The sequence below is a fragment of the Sylvia atricapilla genome, chromosome W (genome assembly GCF_009819655.1).
Source record: "Sylvia atricapilla isolate bSylAtr1 chromosome W, bSylAtr1.pri, whole genome shotgun sequence".
Classification (NCBI taxonomy): domain Eukaryota; kingdom Metazoa; phylum Chordata; class Aves; order Passeriformes; family Sylviidae; genus Sylvia; species Sylvia atricapilla.
Window position 1 is genome coordinate 20,524,940 of NC_089173.1, and position 19,297 is coordinate 20,544,236.

General features: G+C 49.0%; 1 protein-coding gene across 1 annotated transcript; it reads left to right on the forward strand.

Moving 5' to 3' along the window:
• The first annotated feature begins 860 nt into the window (after positions 1 to 860).
• On the forward strand, positions 861 to 3,177 carry LOC136373437 (streptococcal hemagglutinin-like). Its single transcript, XM_066338335.1, has 2 exons — positions 861 to 879; positions 1,329 to 3,177. Exons 1-2 carry the CDS (start codon positions 861 to 863, stop codon positions 2,705 to 2,707), a joined length of 1,398 nt encoding a protein of 465 aa, XP_066194432.1. The 3' UTR covers positions 2,708 to 3,177.
• Positions 3,178 to 19,297: the final 16,120 nt, after the last annotated feature.

Sequence of the window (19,297 nt, forward strand, 5' to 3'; positions counted from 1 at the left end):
AATGACAGTTATCTGTACCTTTATGGTACTTTTCAGCAGAGAGTTTAGCAAATGAGCTAAGTGTGGCTGTTTCTCACCATCATCATGTGAAGTAAGTGAATATTCACATTTTAGAGATGGGAGCCTGCTGTATTGGGTAAGGCAATGATGTGGCTGGATGCCATCTTGTCAAAAGCAGAATTCATGTGTCTTGCTTTCACTCCATTGCTGTAGGAACTGTGGGCCCCTCTCCTCAAGGCAGCAGTCATCGGCACTCCTGCCTCTGTTCATCCAGCCCTCAACTTGCAACTCCTTGTATGATCAGACATCACAATGAATATTTCTCCTGAAACTGGATTTAGTTCTGGCTCCTAAAAGGGAAGTCTGTAAGGAGACCAAAGTGAGCATTGCTCGGAAACTGGCACGTGGAGGTGATGTTTCTCATGTTCCTGTGCTTCAACCAATTCCCATGCCCTGATGGGCTGGACTGCAGCAAGATTCAAGCACAATCCCTTTGCCCATCTTTCCTTCCTTCCTGCTTCCCCTCCCTCCTCCCTCCACCCCCAAGGAGGCTGTCCTACTCCTCTTTTTTTTTTTTTTTTTTTTTTTTTTTTCCTTTCCTTCCTCCCCCATCCTCCCCAGCTGTACGTATAAGTCCCTAATCAAGCTGTCCTTGCATCAAAGGACAGCTCAGGGGGCACGGAGTGGGGCCCACAGCAGCAGGATGGCTCACAGCATCTTGGGGCTCCTGCGGCCCTTGCGGAGTGGACTGAACGTGAACAAAATTCGCCTCATTTTTCTCTGTGGTGTGACTGAGCAGCACCACAGCCCAGCAAAGTGGTGGTCAGAAAGAGGCTTCAGCTCCACGCACGGGTTCCAGGATGGCCCTGGGGAATCAAGGTGAGTCAAATGCTACCTTGCTTGCATCCAAAGGGACGGGCATGCACCTCTGCCTTGCCCCATGACAGGAAGAGGAGAGAGGCCAAACTCCAATGTGTCCCCAGGGATGGTTGTCTTTCTCTGTGGCTGCTGTTAAACCTACTCTAGCCATTGAAAGAATTTAGTGTAGCCTTAGCACTGCCATGTCCCAGCAGTATTTTTATTTTCCAGGTTAGTTCTGTAAAGCTAAACCACATGATTTGTATGGAAAGAGATGGAGTTGTCTCTGTTAACTATCCTATGAATACAGGCCAGTGGTGAAAACTGGTAATCAAGCCAGTCTTTTTTATTATTTCCTGTGAGAATAATGGATCATCTTTGTTTTTTCCATTGGCTTGATATAATTTTCCTGTTTTGGTTGTGAGGTACTGTACATATGGCAACAAATTAATTTGTGTCCTCTGCCCCAGGCATAGGCTTGGCTCAGCATGATGATTCTTCTGATGAGCTGGAGTTTTCCACTTGTGATCCAGAAGGGCCAAAGCACCACCTGGAATCTGAAAAAGATGCCATTTTTGAAACACCCAGCAGCTTACTTGATGAGGATCAGGAAGACTGGGACTTGTTCAATGAGATCACAGCCTGCTACCAAAGCAAAGCCCAGACCAACACCAGTGCAGAGAGCTATGAGCTGCTGGAGGAGGATGGCTCCTTCTGTTCAATTGGCTCCATACGCTCGCTCAGCCCGGCCAGGGACTGGTCCTCCTCAGAACCCAGTGTCTGCCTCAGCTCCCAGCTGCCCGCACAGAGCCACGAGCCAGTGGCCCACCAGTCCAGCTGCGATGCCACCACCACGAGCAGCCACACAGACTACATCCACAGCCTCAGGCAGCTGCAGATGGATAGCCAGAAGCTGATTGATGAAGGCCTAAGCCCTGGGGTTAATAAGGCCAGCCAGAACTTGTGGCAATCACTCCAGACCACCTCCAGGGTGAAGCAGTTCAGCCTTCAGAAGTCCAGCCTGTCCAACAGGTCCAGCTTCTCCAGCCTGTCCTCTACCACCACCTCCCCATCTGCCTCCTCACTCAGCTCCTTAGACAGTGCTTTCTCCTACTGCTCAGAGTCATCAGCCATTAGCCCCACAGATGTCTCATCCCTCCCATTCATGTTTGGCACTTCTGCCAGGCTTCATGCTGTGTCTCCCATGGCTGCCAAGAGGTCCCAAAAAGAGTGGCACAAATCCTTCACATCTGTGCCTTTACATCTGTGCAATCTGGACAGTTTTCATGAGGATGAACCCAAGGCTGGAGAGAGCAGTCGTTGCTCTGGAGAGCAGAAAAGTTTTCCATGTGTCAGCAGAGCTGCCATGGGAAGCCCATTCACTGACATAGAAGAAGAGGAGAGACAGTTGAGTTGTTCAGGGTGCCCTGGCCCAGGGCTCAGGAGCCGGGATTATACCAAAGAGTTTGAGCAAAGTCCTGAGTACCCAGCTGCCAGCCCATCCAGTGAGACATCCCCACAGGTCAGCCACCAGCAGCACAGGGAGAAGACAGTGAAGAACATAGAAATCAAAGGCATTGATAACTGCCCTCTGAGCCAGGAAAGCCTGAAGCGCACCAAGATAACTTTTTATGTGGCCTCAAATAAAGAAAGCTCTTGGGGGTCTCAAGTGGGAGAAGAGGAGAGACCTGTGACAAACACCAGCAGCAGAGACTCACCCAGCAGCAGCAGTGAGCAGAGCCTGTCCAAGAGCTTGCCAACTGTGAGAGTCCACGTCCCCCAGACAGTTTTCTATGGACAGAATACCCTCCTTGTCCTGCAGTCCATCTCCAGGCACTACCACCATTAACCAACAGTCCCACCCCTGCAGGCCAAGCACAGAGAGAGCTCCCAAAGAGCCTCTGCTCCTGAGGAGCTGGAGAGACAACCAGTGGAAATGGTGCAGGCATCAACACAGAGCAAGGGCTTTGACATGTTCAGCCACACCATCCGCATCATCCTCCCTGACTCCATCTGAAACACCATCAGGGACTATTTCAAGCACGATGAAACCAAGCCCTGTCCCACAGCAGAGGTGGAAGTGGTGGAGAAGGAACTCCAGAGCAGGGTGGAGTGGCTCAGGAGGCAGCCTCTGGCAGAGGTGGCCGCAGAGGAGTGTGACACAGCAGTGTTTGCAGAAGAGACATTTGTCTAAGGCGATGGATGTGGAGGAACTAAATATTTTTTGTGTATGTGCAACAGAAAATATTCTGTAATATATGATCAGGGTGTGAAGAATTTACCAGGCTGCATGGGGCAACAAGTGTAAAGTGACACTAATGTGTATGTAATGATGGGGTTCAATACTCATTTTGGTGGGAGGTAGGGGGGGCTGTTCTTGTGTTTTCTTTATGCCCTTTTCTGATGGAAGAGACTTCACTGGCTGGGTGTGGAGTGGAGTGAATACCACCAGACTCTCCCTGTCCTTGAATTAGCTGACCTGTACAGGGCCTGACTCCATTTTTCTTTTATAGCAGGAAAAGAGAAACATTGCTTTATTTTCTCCAGTCAGCTGCTGATGTGTGTGGATGACTGGACAACAGGGACAGCTAATGCTCCATATAAATTAGTTTAAAATCTTTACACTTGCACAAACCCCACCATTATTCACTGTTCATCACAACCATTCATCCAAAGGAAAATCCTTCACCTTCATTCCAGAAATTACTGCTGCTTCACTCTGCTCATCTGTTGTCTGCTCAGGTCTAGCTCACAGCCCACATCCATTATTGGTTGAGGCTGGGTTCCAAAATCAGCAGCTGGAGCCCAGAGTCCAAAGTCCAGCATTCACTGACAGACAGCATGTGTAACATGTTAAGCCCAAGACTGCTTTTTTCTGGAATTAATTACACAGTGATTCTTTCTTCTCATACCTTCCCCAAAGTTAGCATTTGACAGAGACACAGTTGCTATAAAGAATTTTAGTAATGTCACTTTGACAGGGCTGTGAATGTTCTTCTGTGTCCTCTGGGAGCAGCTCAGTAGCTAGGAGTTTCAGTCCTAGTGAAAGTTGACAATTTTCTGTCAATGCTGATGCCCCTTTCTAGAGGCAGTGTGGATGAGGCAACTGGCCAAATTCCTAGTCATGCTGAGAGGGGCTTGAGCAGGGCTTGGTTTTAGCACGAGGTCAAGGAGCTGTGGAAGTTGTCAGGAATGTTGTTGCATAGATGCTGAAGCAAAGTCACATCTGGCCAGAAAGTTGTCAGTCCATACACTGAAACTGTGCAGGCTTCATTACTGATGCTGGCTCAGAGAAACACTGAGTTCCCACTCAGCAGAGTATGTGGCCCTGTGCGCTCCAGCACAATTAAGTTTGGGGAATTCCAGGCAGGGATGTGCTAAGCAGGCTGCTTGTAAGGACCACCAAAGAAATGCAGCCAGTGGACTCCTGAAGCCGTGCTAAGAAGTGCCACAGACGTAATGGGACTTGTTAGAGGATTGTGACACTGCCAGCTGAGCTCTAAAAAGATGCTGAGAGCACCACATTAGTTTGACAGGTTGTTTTAAGAAAATGGTGGGAAAAGTCTCAAAGGTTAAAAGGTTTGGAATGGTTCATTTGAAAGTTACATGGGAGTTTTCTATGGTGGTATCTGTCAGAGAGACAATCCTTTTACTCAGTGAACAGTGAATGGGTGAAGGAAAAGAAATACATGAATCCTAATGACTGAAAGGTTGTGCTTGTAGAATAAGTATCCCTGCAAGCTGCTGAGTGTCTGCAAATAGCCAGAGCTGGAGCTGCATGACAGCTGCCATGATTCAGTCCTTGCACAGAGGGGAAAGCCACCTCTGTTAGATTATCTAGTGTCAGATCCCTCCACTCATCTGCCAGGTGCCTATGAGGGTCAGTGTCAGGAACCTGGCCCAGCACTTCAAATTCACATCATCAAATACTAGGGCAAGGGAACCAGGGGGATGCCCAGAGCCCACTTTCCAAAGTGTATACAGTTTGTTTTGTTAGATGAAGGGTGTTTAACTCTCAGATGTGGCACTCTCTGTCCCAGATCACATTTGTGAGCCTTGTATAATGAAAGGTGCATATAATCATAACACACCACCACCACCACCATAATTTTCCTTACACATGAACAGCAACAAGGCATCCACAGTCTCTTTTTTTTTTTTTTTTTTTTTTTTTACAGAGCTACAGTTGTAACTGTTTTAATAAAAGACACACAAGTTGTCATTGTGGTGTTGTCACCTTTTGTTCCCTTGCTCTTGCTCCCCTCTCCCCCATGTCAGAGTGGTGGCATTTGCACTGAACTGCTGTGAAACACACTCACCTCCCAGCCCAGGTCTGCCATGCTGGCCACACTGGCAAGAAGCCTTCTGCCAGCACAGCAGTCTAGGCATTACTCCTGTCTTTTCAAGAAGGTGAGACAGCACTAAATATTATAAGAAAAGTCTGCCTATTTTTGGAAGAGAGATGATTCTGTATTCTGAGCATACAAATAGATTGTAAACTCAGTGGCTGGGCTCAGGTCAAACAAAGGGGACCTAAACCAAATGCAGAGTAAGAGCTCACCATTTGCATCACCTAAAAGGATCACAAGAAACTTAGAAAGAGATTAGTTTAGAGAAATGCTGGGAGAGGCAGGGAAAAACACACAGTTTTCCTTGCCTCATCTTAGGCTGCCTAATGTGGGCACAGTTCCCTGGATAGCTGCTCTAACCCAGCTCTGTATTATAGCATTTTTATTATTTTAAACAAAATCCTGCAAAACGTAGCACAAACCAGAGTTTTGGGCTTGGAAATTTGAAGCCCTCCTTTTCCATGAGCCAGAAAATAATGCAACTCAGAGACCAATCTTGAAAATGTTCCACAGCCCCAGCTTGCTCAAACAAGAAATAACAAATACACAGACACTTGGTTGGCTTTCTGCCCCAGAAAGGCCACATTTTCCCTTAATGTATAGCCCTGAGACACAAACAGGTTTCCCTTCTTTCTCTGCCCTTTTTCAGATCATTTAGACCACACTGGCCTGTCACATACTGAAAGCCCTACTCAATGCCCCACCGGATGCAGGCTCTTGGGAAGTCGTGTTACATGGTCACCCATCCAGGAAGCGAGGAGCCTCCAGGGCCTGCTCCCAATTTAGACCAAGGCCAAAGAAGTCCAGCTCATCTGCCTTGAAGAGAAATGATTCATGCAGTTCAACCTCATCTTATTTCTGCTCAGGATATATTATTTCTTTCCTTATCCTGCAGGCTGACAGAAACGTGATGGAAGTGCCTGAGGCAGCTGTAGTTTACTTTAAACTTTCCAATTCTATTTCTGATGTTTCAACTGTCAGGAAAGCCAGTCTTCCAAGACATACTGTCCCTCATCCTTTGCAGGTAGCTCCTTTGTGCAGAGGCCTCTCCATTATCCCATGACACCTTCGAGGGACAGACAGCCCCACCAGAGTAGCACAGGCTAATTTGACTCCCTGCATTTCAATTCTAACAGCTTGTCCTAGAAACTCTTTCTTCAGAAGTCATCCACACTCTGAAGAGGAACTCTTCCAAGCCAGAAGCTGCTCCCTCCCTTGCCATCCTGCCAGGATGTGTGCAGAGAGCTGACATCTTCCAGCAGCAGCCTGGGGTCCAGCTTCAAGCTCACAAGGTGGGGACTGAGGAGTGGGACTGCAAAGCTCCAGATCACCTTGGCTTTGCAAGTGGTGGCATCAGGAGGGAGAGAGACTTGAAGTGCTACTGAAGGTGATGGCTTAACTGCTTTCATTTAATCCATATTTATTCTCTTTGCTTTTTTTACAGTAAACCTGGGACAAAGTTGGAGGACACATGGTCAGAGGTTTGAAAAGATCTTACCAGGAAGTGATAAATTCATCACTGAAAATTCAGTGTATGCCAACTGATTATTCCCTTTTAAAAAATATTATCTCAAACCTTTTGTGACACAAGAGGCAAAGGAGATTTCAAGAAAGTAGTTCTTCCCCTGTCAATGTTTTCCCTAAAAGATACTTTCCAAGGCCATACAAACCAGCAAGAAGCCTACAAGTACTTCCAGAGATAATTGCATAAGCAACAAACCAATTAGAAAGAAATCCCATTGATAATGAGTCTTCATAAATCCTACCAAGCAGGGTTATCACTATGACTTTTCTCTAAGGTCAGATAGCAAAATAGTTTATTGTAGTTTCTGCGATGTTGGTTGGATCTCTCTCTCAATGCCTAGCAGATTACAGTCTGACCCAGATCATACTAGTCTAGGAGATACACAAATTACATTTATTTTACCATCTCTTCCTGAACTATCCCTAAAGCAGAGAGAGGAAAGGCTGGCAGGGAGCCTGCAGTAGTTCCTGCTGTGGAAATGGGCCCAAGCACTCTTGTGCCTCTTTGTCACCTTCACGAGCTGGTTCCCAGCCACTAGCTGTGGTTCCCCAGTGTTGCCTCAAGTTTGCCTGTTTTTCACTGTTTGCATTTTGTTCTCACGCAGCTTCAAGTAAACTATGTGTATTTTTAGAATTGTTTAAATTCTTCTCCTCTGGGAGGAGAAAGATGATTGATGGTGATGTTCACCAACGAGGTTGAAGAGGTGGCTACCTGTGTAGCCAATCTTGACCTGTCTATAAATTTGTATATATATGAAGTCAGGAAAATAAAGTAAAAGCTTTCCTGCTTAACCTCCTGCTGGCCTGTGTCGTCCTTTCGTGCTCCTAACAGCAGCCACAAGTGTGACCCTCCGTCACAAGTGGTGACCCCGACGGTGAAAAAGGAGTTCAGCCTTCTGTGTGTCTGAGGTCACAAGTGGTAAGAGATGATGACCTCTACCTCTTCCTCGGATGATGCCCTCATGATGGACCTCTGGTTTGGGGTCCTAGATGTTAAAAATGGGCCAGGAGACCTGCTCCTTTGAAAGGCCTTTATTAGTCAGTTCTTTCAAGGGGAAACTCGAGGGGTCGCCTGCGCCGTCGCCGCTCCTGTTGTCGTTCTCGCTCCTGTTGTCGTTCTCGCTCTTGTCGCCATTCTCGCTCTTGTCGCCGTTCTCGTTCGGGCCGCCGCTGAGGAGGAGGTGTCAGTCGAATCTGCTGTTCTTGTTGCAGAATCGGGAGTTCCAGCCTTGCGGGAATCCCCAGGAACTCAGCTGGGCTCGTGTGGTCTAGGGGTGTCACTGTTTCCCAGTCTCTTTTTGGTCATGGTGAGGCGGCAGAAGCAGAATTCAGTCCTTAGGTAGCTGAGGGTCTTCTCGTTGTTGTAGTGTCTCCCTTTTATTTGGATTTTGTGCTGGGTCACGGCTTTTGGGTCCGTTTGCCGGCAACTGCACTTCGGTTTGGAGCGGTGCATCATGGAAGTCCTTGGATTTTCCTATTAGGCGGGGCCGGCAGTTTGAGGAGCCGGCGGGGAACGGCGACAGCCTAGCCCGACGGAAGGGGAAGGGAACCCGGGGTTTTAGAGGGGGTATACAACTTGGAATAAGGTTTTGAGGGTACAAATTTTGGTACAAACAGCATAACTTTCTTAACAGACAGGTTACAACTGGCATAACATTTTAAACAGCATAACTTTCTTAACAAATGACAGACTGTGTCAAAAATGGGAATCTCTTACATTTTATTCATTTCACTAGAGAGGGAGGGAGCCTCTGTATCTGGAGAGGACTTCCAAGACTTGTTCTATTATGCTAGAAGCCATGGTTTTCTCTCCACCGTTCAGGCTGCTTTCTCTACATTGGAGTGGCGGACCTAAGGGTCCCGCCTACTGCACATGTTCAAGGCGCTTGCTGGGGTGGATTTTTGTGGTTGCTAATGACCTGGAAAAGGCTGGAAAGGGTGCTGCTCGGTATGCAGCCTCCCAGTTCTGGGGCTTCAGAGGATGGCTCCCGCCTGATGCTGTCTCCCAGGCTAGGTCCCAGGGGAGATGGTGGTGCCTTTTCTCCTGTCCCCGCACTGCAGACGCGCCGCTGGAGCGGAGGGGATTTAGCCCCTACCCCCGCTCGCGCGGTGCCGGCGGGAACAACGATTCCTGCCCCACTCAGGCGCGGGAGTGAGGAAAGCCTGTCCTCCCTCAGCGCGGCAGCTGAGGAGGGCGCGGGGCCCGCGGAGCGGATCTCGCCCGTACCCGCACCCCGCAAGCATTGGAGTGCGGGGGATCTTAGGACTTGCGGAAGCCCAGCGGGACCGGCGCTACCAGCGCCGCCGACTCCGGTGCCGCGGAGGCGGCAGCAGAAGGTCCCTTCCCCTCCCCGTGCATTCCCGGAGAGTGAAGCGCCAAGAGCGCGTTTGGACCGGGGAGGGGGGGGCGGTCACAGTGGACTGCCCTCATTGTGGGATTTCACGAGATATTTCGTGGAGGAGGACGGCGTGGGTTCGCGCCGTCCCGAGGGGCCGAGCGAAGCGGCCCCGGACCCGCGCGGCGGGGGCCCGCAGTCCCCACACGGCTCTGGGCGCGGCTCCGGGAGGCCAGCCAAGTCTGCCCGGGGGAGCACGGCCCCGGAGAGTGAGAGGCCGGCCCCGCAGCGGGCGGGAGGGCCGCCCACCATTGTAGTTCGGGCGGCCGGGGGGACCGTGCTGGGAGCGGTACCCGCAGCCCCTCCCGCAGCCGTGGCTCCGCCGAGAGATGCGTGGGGGAGGTGGCGCTCGGGTGGCCTTCGGGCTGTACAGCCTGGCTCTCCAGCGAGTCTTTCACCCCCCGGGAGCCCCTCTCCTTCCCCCGTGGCTTCTCCCCCCCAGTCGCCCGTGTCCCTGGAAGCGGTGCCGCACGGCAAGTCCCTCAAGGCGCTGCGTTCCCCCCCGCGCTGAGCCGGAGCGGCTCCGCAGTTTTTACTTTTAGGGGGGACGGTGCGGCTGGCGACAGGCCGGTGTTCACCCATGGCAAAGGGGTCCCGGGACGCCAGGTCGCCTTCGGGTGGCCGTTGGACGCTGCCACCATGTCAGGTGACGGTCCGGCCGCGGGATCGCGCGCGTTTTTGGGAGGATGTCCGGTCCAAGGCTGATGCGGTGGGTGGCCGTGGTTCAACACGGCACCCCCTGAAGGGCAGGGATGAATTCCCCAGCTCTGCAGGTGCTGCAATACAGGCACCTGCTTCTGTCCCCGTGGAATCTGCACGACAGGATTCAGAGGATGATGCCTTGATGGGTGGTCTGCGAGCTTTCCCTGTGCTTTGGGAAGCTGGTCGCAGGAAGCATGCCCATTTGTCTTGGTAGGCTTTGGTTGATCTTCGAGAGAGGGTTGGTAAATACGGTCTGGGGTCTCCGGAGATGATGCAGGTACTCCGGCTGATAGACACAGACGTATTACCTCCTTATGACATTCGGTGTTTGGGCAAGGTTCTCTTTCAGCCGGTCGAATATGACCTATTTGAGTCCAAGTGGTCTCAATTGGCTGAAAAGACTGCAGCACAGAATTTGCTGGCTCATCAAGATGACCCTAGGTATGGGGTCGGGCCAGACGTGCTGCTGGGTATAGGTGAGTTTGCTGATGTTAATAGGCAGATCACCTGTGAGCCCTTGGTACTGGAGCAGTGCCAGAAAGTTGGCACGGCAGCTTTGGTACAGACAATGGAGTTGTCTGCACCAAAACAGTCTTTTGCCACGATTCTTCAGGGGACTGATGAACCCTTTCTGCAATTCGCAGGGAGGCTGACAGCTTTGGTTGAGTGACAGGTGGATGATTTTAATACCAGAATGATGTTGCTCAAGCATCTGGCGATGAGCAACTGTAATGCAGAGTGCAGGAGGATCACTGAGGCCCTTCCAGGTGATCCCTCACTCTTGCAAATGGCCGAGGCCTGTGCAAAGCTGGGCACCACAGGTGCTAAGGTGGCTGCCGTGGCTACCACCCTGCGGCCACCCTGGAAGGGGCAGCAGGGTGGGAAGCAGAAACAGGCAAAGGCTCAGGCCGGCAGCACAAAAGGGAAAAAAGGGAAACGATTTCGAAAGGGGACCACTCCTTTGTTTCTCTGTGGACGGTGTGGAAGGCCAAATCACACAGCCAATGACTGTAAGGCCACAGTTCATGTGAATGGCCAGCCTCTATCGAGCTCGGGAAATGGGCAGTGGAGCGTGAAAAGGAAGCGTGCTCAGACACGAGTGTCTTCCCAATAGAGGTCTGCTGGGCGAGCAGAGTTTCCACACCCACCCGCCCCAGTCACTGTCCCAGAAGGGACCTGAATTGCTCAAATTGTGTTTTTTGAGTCTTCTGTTCACAGGACAGAGTGCCGGTGGCGAGAAGGAGGCTGCTCTGAAGCTACTGGGCTGCCTGACATTCACTGGACTGTTCTGGCCAGAGACTGTCCTGAGACGACTTTTACTCTGTCTGTCTTTGGAATGGCCATTGCAAGTTTCTCCCTTGCTGCTTAGCGTCTGGGATGGACCCTTCTTCAAGACGACTTCGTCGCCCTTCGTGACTTGGTTTGGGAGCAGTTGGTCCAGGATCATCTGGAACTTTCTACCAGTCCCTGGAATGTCTCTGTTTCCTGCCTCAGAAAGAAGTCTGGGACATGGAGGTTGTTACAAGACCTCTGAAAAGTTAATGCTGTGGTGGGAGGCATGAAGATGGTGCGGGCTGATGTGCCGTCGCCCACCATGCTTCCCACAGGACGGCAATTGCATTGTTTGAGCTCATTGCTTGATTGATAATTAATGCAGGCGACAGTGCTTGCAGATTGATGGGTGCGGATTTTGCAAGATTCATACTCTCAGTCTTACGGGAGTGTTGTGGTTTTGAAAACAAACCAAGTGAGAGGCTCTAAGTCAGAGATAAAATTTAATGAGAAGAAAAGGAAAATAAAATAGAATAAAATAAAATAAATACAAAAAGAAAAACCACTGACAGAGTCAGAATACAACCTGATCAGGGTGGTGGAAGCAGTCCAGACGAGGTGGTCTTCCTGAAACAGAAATCTTGTAGAAAGGTCTGGGAGCCCCGGTCCTCTGGGAATCCAGTGGGTGAGGGCTGCTTCTACTGTCCCAAATCCCAGCTTATATCCCGGTGAGAATGCTTGGCTCTTCCCCATGGGCGGAGCATCTCACAATGGGATGATGAGTCATGGAAGAGGGCCTTGATGGCCCATTAAAGAGAGAGATAACTCCCAGAGGGAGTTATCTCTGAGTCATGCAAAAGGCATTGATGGGCCATTAACTGAAGATGGTGATAGAATACATCCTAAACTACAACCCAGGACAATCCACCCCTTATTCTATTACCATCTACAACATGCCTAAATCAATACATTCTTACAGATGAATGCATATATACATACAGAATGAAACCTTACACACTGCTCTCACTTAAAATTAAGTCTCCCTGTGGTACACAACGGGTTTCTCCATCTTTCTGCATTACCCACCAAGTGTAGCCAGGTCCTTGAGCAAAGACAATCCCATGGACGGGTCTGCCTTTGCCTGAAGTGGGATTAATCCTAACACTCTTTCCTAAAATGCCCTTCATGTGTACCACAGGTACTTTGTCTCCATCCACTGTGTGTAAGGGTTCAGACTGGGCAGGACCACCTCGATTGATAGACCCTCGGGTGTTAACTATCCATGTGGCTTTGGCTAAGTTTAGTTCCCAATTCTTGAAGGTTTCCCCACCAAGTGCCTTCAGGGCAGTCTTTAATAGTCCGTTGCACCGTTCAACTTTCCCGGCAGCTGGTGCATGATAAGGAATGTGGTATATCCATTCAATACCATGTTCTCTAGCCCAGGTGTTTATAAGGTTGTTCTTGAAATGGGTCCCATTGTCCGACTCAATTCTCTCAGGGGTGCCGTGTTTCCACGGGATTTGTTTTTCAAGGCCCAGGATGGTGTTCCGGGCAGTGGCATGGGGCACAGGGTGGGTTTTCAGTCATCCAGTGGTGACTTCCACCATGGTCAGCACGTACCGCTTTCCTTGGCGTGTTTGGGGAAGGGTGATATAGTCAATTTGCCAGGCTTCCCCGTACCTGTACTTCAGCCATCGTCCACCATACCACAGAGGCTTCATTCGCTTGGCTTGTTTGATTGCAGCGCAGGTCTCACAGTTGTGGATGACCTGTGAGATGCTGTCCATAGTGAGGTCCACCCCTCGGTCACGGGCCCATCGATATGTTGCATCTCTTCCCTGATGACCAGAGGCATCATGGGCCCAACGAGCTAGGAATAATTCTCCCTTGTGCTGCCAATCTAGATCTACTTGTGATACTTTCACCTTGGCAGCTTTGTCTACCTGCTCGTTGTTGCGATGCTCCTCATTAGCCCGGCTTTTGGGCATATGCGCATCCACATGTCGAACCTTCACGGTCAGCCTCTCGGGCGGTGATGTCTTGCCAAATGTCAGCGGCCCAGATGGGTTTTCCTCCGCGCTGCCAATTGGCCTTTTTCCAGCGATTCAGCCATCCCCACAGAGCATTAGCTACCATCCATGAGTCAGTGTAGAGATAAAGCCTCGGCCACTTTTCTCGTTCAGCAATTTCTAAAGCCAGCTGGACAGCTTTAAGCTCTGCAACTTGACTCGATCCACCTTGTCCCTCGGTAGCTTGTGCAACTTGTCGTGTGGGGCTCCATGCTGCAGCTTTCCATTTCCGGTTAGCTCCTACAATTCGGCAGGAGCCATCAGTGAACAGAGCATATTGTCTTTCAGTCTCCGGTAGCTCATTATATGGTGGGGCTTCCTCAGCGCGTGTTACTTGCTTTTCTTCTTCTTCTTCTTCTTCAGACGATAATCCAAAAGTTTCACCTTCCGGCCAGTTCGTTATAACTTCCAGAATCCCAGGGCGATTTGGGTTTCCAATGCGGGCGCGCTGTGTAATGAGGGCAATCCATTTGCTCCATGTGGTATCGGTGGCATGATGTGTGGAAGGAACCTTTCCCTTAAACATCCACCCCAGCACTGGCAGTCGGGGTGCCAAAAGCAGCTGTGTTTCAGTGCCAATCACTTCTGAGGCGGCTTGAACTCCTTCATAGGCGGCCAAGATCTCCTTCTCTGTGGGAGTGTAGTTGGCCTCGGAGCCTCTGTAACTTCTGCTCCAGAATCCCAATGGTCGGCCTCGAGTCTCCCCAGGCACTTTCTGCCAAAGGCTCCAAGACAAACCATTGTTTCCAGCTGCGGAGTAAAGCACATTCCTCACATCTGGTCCCGTCCTGACTGGGCCCAGGGCTACTGCATGAGCAATCTCTTGCTTGATCTGAACAAAAGCTTGTTGCTGTTCAGGCCCCCAGTGGAAATCGTTCTTCTTGCGGGTCACCAAGTAGAGAGGGCTCACGATCTGACTGTACTCAGGAATATGCATCCTCCAAAAGCCTATGGCACCTAGGAAAGCTTGTGTTTCCTTTTGTTGGTAGGTGCGGACATGGCAGTGATCTTGTTGATTATCTCTGTGGGGATTTGGCGACGACCATCTTGCCATTTGACCCCCAAAAACTGGATTTCTTGAGCTGGTCCCTTAACCTTGCTTCTTTTTACCTCTTCTACTTCTTTAAGAACATGCTCCAACACACCATGCAGTGTTTTGATTCTAAGCATGGTGCGGGCCGTACAGAGAAAACCAAGCAAGACTAACAAGAACATCATGCTGTCCTTGGCATCCAGAGGGTACTCAATATTTTCAAAAACTGCTGTGTCCTTCCTGAAAAGCTGGAAAAAATCATTCTTTACTCCTCCCCACAGGGGCTGGGTGAGATTGTTGAGGCTCCAGACGTAGCATCCTAGACTAGAACAAAAATACAAAACTGGGTATATATTCTGAATAATGTTCATTGCCTCAGATTTTATCAAGCAATGGACATAATAGAGCAGTAAAGCAATTTTAGTACCATATCCTGGTCTACGCAGGAGTATTAAGGCCGGCAGATAGTGCCCCACGTTCGGAAAAATATAGAGAGATAGGTATAAGACACATGTAAGCATGTTGGGCATCATAACAGACAGGTGTCTTCTTCAATAAAATTGTAATTTCTGACTTTTCTTATTGCCTCTGCCCCACGTTGGGCGCCAAAAATATGTTGTGGTTTAAAAAACAAACCAAGTAAGAGGCTCTAAGTCAGAAATAAAATTTAATGAGAAGAAAAGGAAAATAAAATAGAATAAAATAAAATAAATACAAAAAGAAAAACCACTGACAGAGTCAGAATACAACCTGATCAGGGTGGTGGAAGCAGTCCAGACGAGGTGGTCTTCCTGAAACAGAAATCTTGTAGAAAGGTCTGGGAGCCCCGGTCCTCTGGGAATCCAGTGGGTGAGGGCTGCTTCTACTGTCCCAAATCCCAGCTTATATCCAGGTGAGAATGCTTGGCTCTTCCCCATGGGCGGAGCATCTCACAATGGGATGATGAGTCATGGAAGAGGGCCTTGATGGCCCATTAAAGAGAGAGATAACTCCCAGAGGCAGTTATCTATGAGTCATTCACAAGGGACTGATGGGCCATTAACTGAAGATGGTGATAGAATACATCCTGAACTACAACCCAGGACAGGGAGAAATTTGGCTGGAGCTTTGCAAGCAGTGTTTCTCTGCCAAATGCTCTGGAAAATTTTTTAGGGCAGGTCACTTGTCATCTGCCCAGCCATGAGCTATTGCAAGTGGCAAAAATTGTTTGAAATTTTTTTGCGGCCCAGAAATAGTCAGAAGCCAGTGCAAGGACCTGCTGTCTTCACAGACGGTTCAGGAAGGACACGACGGGCCATTGTTGCTTGGAAGGATGGATCTGAGGGTCAGGTTTTGGAAGGTCATGAGGATGGAGCAGCCCAGTTGGTTGTATTGAGGGCTACCGTCATGGCATTTCCAAAGTTTTCCCAGGAACCTTTCAATTTAGTCATGGATTCCGTTTCTGTGGACGACATGGCACAGCGGTTGGGTCATTCAGTTTTGAAGGGAATCAGCAATGTTGCTTTGTTTCATTTGGTGAAGACCGTGTTGTGCCCCTGAGGCCTGGGTTCTTCAAAACAAAAACGGGGAATGCAGGGTGAAACCCCGCACAGTCAATTGGCAAAGGCTTTGTATGCCATCAGGCACCATAAGGTGCTGCAGGGTTCTAATAACCCTGCCGTGTTGAAAGCAGGAGACCATGACCAAAATGAAGGTCAACAAGTGGAGGAACCACTGAGTGACGACGCAGATGTCGATAATCACTTTGATGGCACTTCCATGTCAAGAAATTGAACGTTGTTCATTTTCTTTTTTCCCTTTTTCTTTTCTTAATGGTAAAAGGGTGAGATGTTGCCTCAAGTTTGTCTGCTTTTCACTGTTTGCATTTTGTTCTCACACAGCTTCAAGTAAACTATGTGTATTTTTAGAATTGTTTAAATTCTTCTCCTCTGGGAGGAGAAAGATGATTGATGGTGATGTTCACCAATGAGGTCAAAGAAGTGGCTACCTGTGTAGCCAATCTTGGCCTGTCTGTAAAATTGTATATATTATGGAGTCAGAAAAATAAAGAAGAAGCTTTCCTGCTTGACCTCCTGCTGCCTGCCTCGTCTTTTCGTGCTCCTAACAGCAGCCACAAGTGTGACCCTCTGTCACACCCCAGAGCTCTGGAGGCAGGACTAGCACCTCTGACAGGTCCCCACAGCTCCAGGGACAGGAAGTAGTATCTCTCAGGCTGGGTCCTGGCACCATCTTCCTCCCATCAGTATCTGCTCACCTAAGGTGATGGTCTCGTTCCTCACATCCCACAGGCCATGGCTTTGCTGGCTATTATAAAATAGTTCAGACTAAATGAAGCAAAATTTAGTCTAACCAATTTTTGTGTGGGTTTTTGTTTGTTTGTTTGTTTTTTAATCCTGGTTCAATATTACCTAACAAACGTGAAAGGAATTTATTCATTGTTTCAAAAGCACCAATAAACAAAGTTAAAAAAAAAATAAATAATAAAAAGCTGCAGACTTTGTTCCCAGCTTTGGGTACCCAAAAGCAGGAGTCTTTCAGAGGAGACTTGAGCCTGAGACTGATTTGAGTGATATAAAGACAATGAGACCAGTATGCAAGTCAGTCTGTTACTGAACTGAACAGTGAAAACAGGGAGTCGTCAGACTGGGTTTATGCCACCAACAGAGGCACCAATCCTGAGAACACAGCCAAATACCTTAAATGTTCCCTTCAGCCAGAGGGAAGCTGCTTGAAGGTGCTCTCTGCATCATGGTCAGGAGTGCTTGGCATCATCCCTGCTCTTGAGAAGAGTGAACTCTGCAGCCAGGCTTATCCAGAGTCATGCAGGATGTCTCACAATAGCATCTGTCCTTCCTTGTACCTAACTGGATACCCTGTGTGCTGTCCCTGGCTGCAGCTTGGCTACCTTGGGGCCCACGTAACTAGCAGCAACAGCCAAAGCAAGGTTGGAACTCAGAGGAACTGCAGGGAACTAGATTTGTGGGAGGTTGGTGCAGAGATTCTCTAGCAACTAATGTTGGCTAAAGCTCTAGGTGCCTCAAGGATAACAGGAATTAAGTTTTCTGACAATAAATGTGTGGACAGTTTGGGGGATTTTTGGATCCAGCAGTGTCTGCAAGCAGTCATCTCTCATTATCCAGCTGAAAAATCCATTTGGTTGCAGCACTAAGTGAAATTCTATCACTTTACCATTTCTATTGTGTAACAAATTATTTCACTCATAAAGATAAACCAAACATTGCCTAGAAACATGCCTATTTGCCATACAAATGGAATAAATTTGTCCATCAAAAATGAGGAGGATTGTTTTATTTTGTTTTGACATTTGAGGGCTAGTCTTTAAATTGTGTATTTACAAAGAAATATCTGTAGGTGTCTTTATGAAGAAAACTGTGGTGTATGCTGTCAGCCTGATGAAAGAGAAGCTTCTGCCACTGGACTTTGAGATGATGGGCACTTGGGCAGTGCCACACTGAGAGTTACTGGGCAAAAGGCCCAGCCACCTCCAGGGTGCTGCCTTCTTTCAGCACAGGAGGTGGGACATTTGGGTAACTGGGACCTCCTATATCTAAGTGAGCATTTGGTATGTACACTAAGAAAAAAACAGTGTTTGCTCATGTGCTTCCTCTGGCAAATATAATAGTCTCAGAATATACCATGTTGGTGAGAAATCCTGAACACTGCTGTCAGGGTAGCAGCCTTCTCCAGATTGGTGTGAGAGCCTGGTCAGGAGGAGATGAACTGTATGCTGTTTCCCTCTCATTTGTAGATGCTCTTTCTGCAAGTTATCACTAAGAGAAGCTGATGGCCATATTCCTAACTCTTGGCCAGATTAAATCTTGCAGGCTGTCAAAATAACTAGCAATTTTTCCTGAGCGTGGATCACATCATCTCAGAGGAAGTTACTCAACCTGGTAGCTCTGTAAGCTGGGGCTGGGCTTGTCACCACAAGAAGGCTCCTTGTGATGGAGTTAAGGATAGGACTGGGCACTTCATGGAAGCCTGGAAGGCTTTTCTGATGTTTGACAAAGCAAAAGGCTACCCTGTCACGTGCCAGTCACAAGCCTGAAGCCTTAGTACATCACCACATCTGTGGTCCACAAAGAGGACTGGGATCCCGCAAAAATCCACCCTGCTGCCACCACCTAGCTGGGGCTGGGCTTGTCACCACAAGAAGGCTCCTTGTGATGGAGTTAAGGATAGGAGTGGGCACTTTCAGGAAGCCTGGAAGGCTTTTCTGATGTTTGACAAAGCAAAAGGCTACCCTGTCACGTGCCAGTCACAAGCCTGAAGCCTTAGTACATCACCACATCTGTGGTCCACAAAGAGGACTGGGACCCCGCAAAAATGCGGGGTAGCTCTGGCACCGGCATTGCAGTAGAGGTACGATTCAGTGTCCTGGAACACGTCTTCAATCCTATGGGTCCTTGCCTCGGCAGAAGTGTGAACAGTGGCAAGAAATAAAGGATGGACTTCGGTGGGGGACTTCGACTGGATTTTATTAAATCCACGTGACTTCTTTCCACCCAGGAGTCAGCCTGCCGAAGCCAGCCTTTCTCTCTGGGTGGCACCTTAAGTATGGGGGTGGGGAAGTGGGATGGGAGCAACTTGGAACCAATCTCAAAGGAGGGGGAGTGACCCAGAACATAAAGGACAGACAGTAGAACAAATCAATCAATTAGGGGGGTGGGAGAAATAGGACCTTGCCAATCACTCGACGTCCTCAGTAGAACCTTCTGGACATTAGGACGAGGCTGTGGAGTGATGGACAAGACACCTAATAGTGATTGATATCTGACAGTCACTCGGGTGAAACCAAGGAGGATTTAACATGGGGTACATGGGAAAAACCATTGTAACTTACATAGAACATTGCAAACCAAGAAACAAATACAGAAAACTGGTAAAACCTGAAAAGCACACCACAACAGGTTTTCACTAAAGCTCCTGTTAAAGATCTGCTGTGCCTCAAGAGAAAGCAGCTCTCAAGGCACAACTATATTACAGAACAAGCCCCATCCCCTTGGAAAGAAGTGTCACATGGTGAGAATCTGCCTTAGAAGCTTGAGGATCTGCTGCGATCAGCAGGGAGGC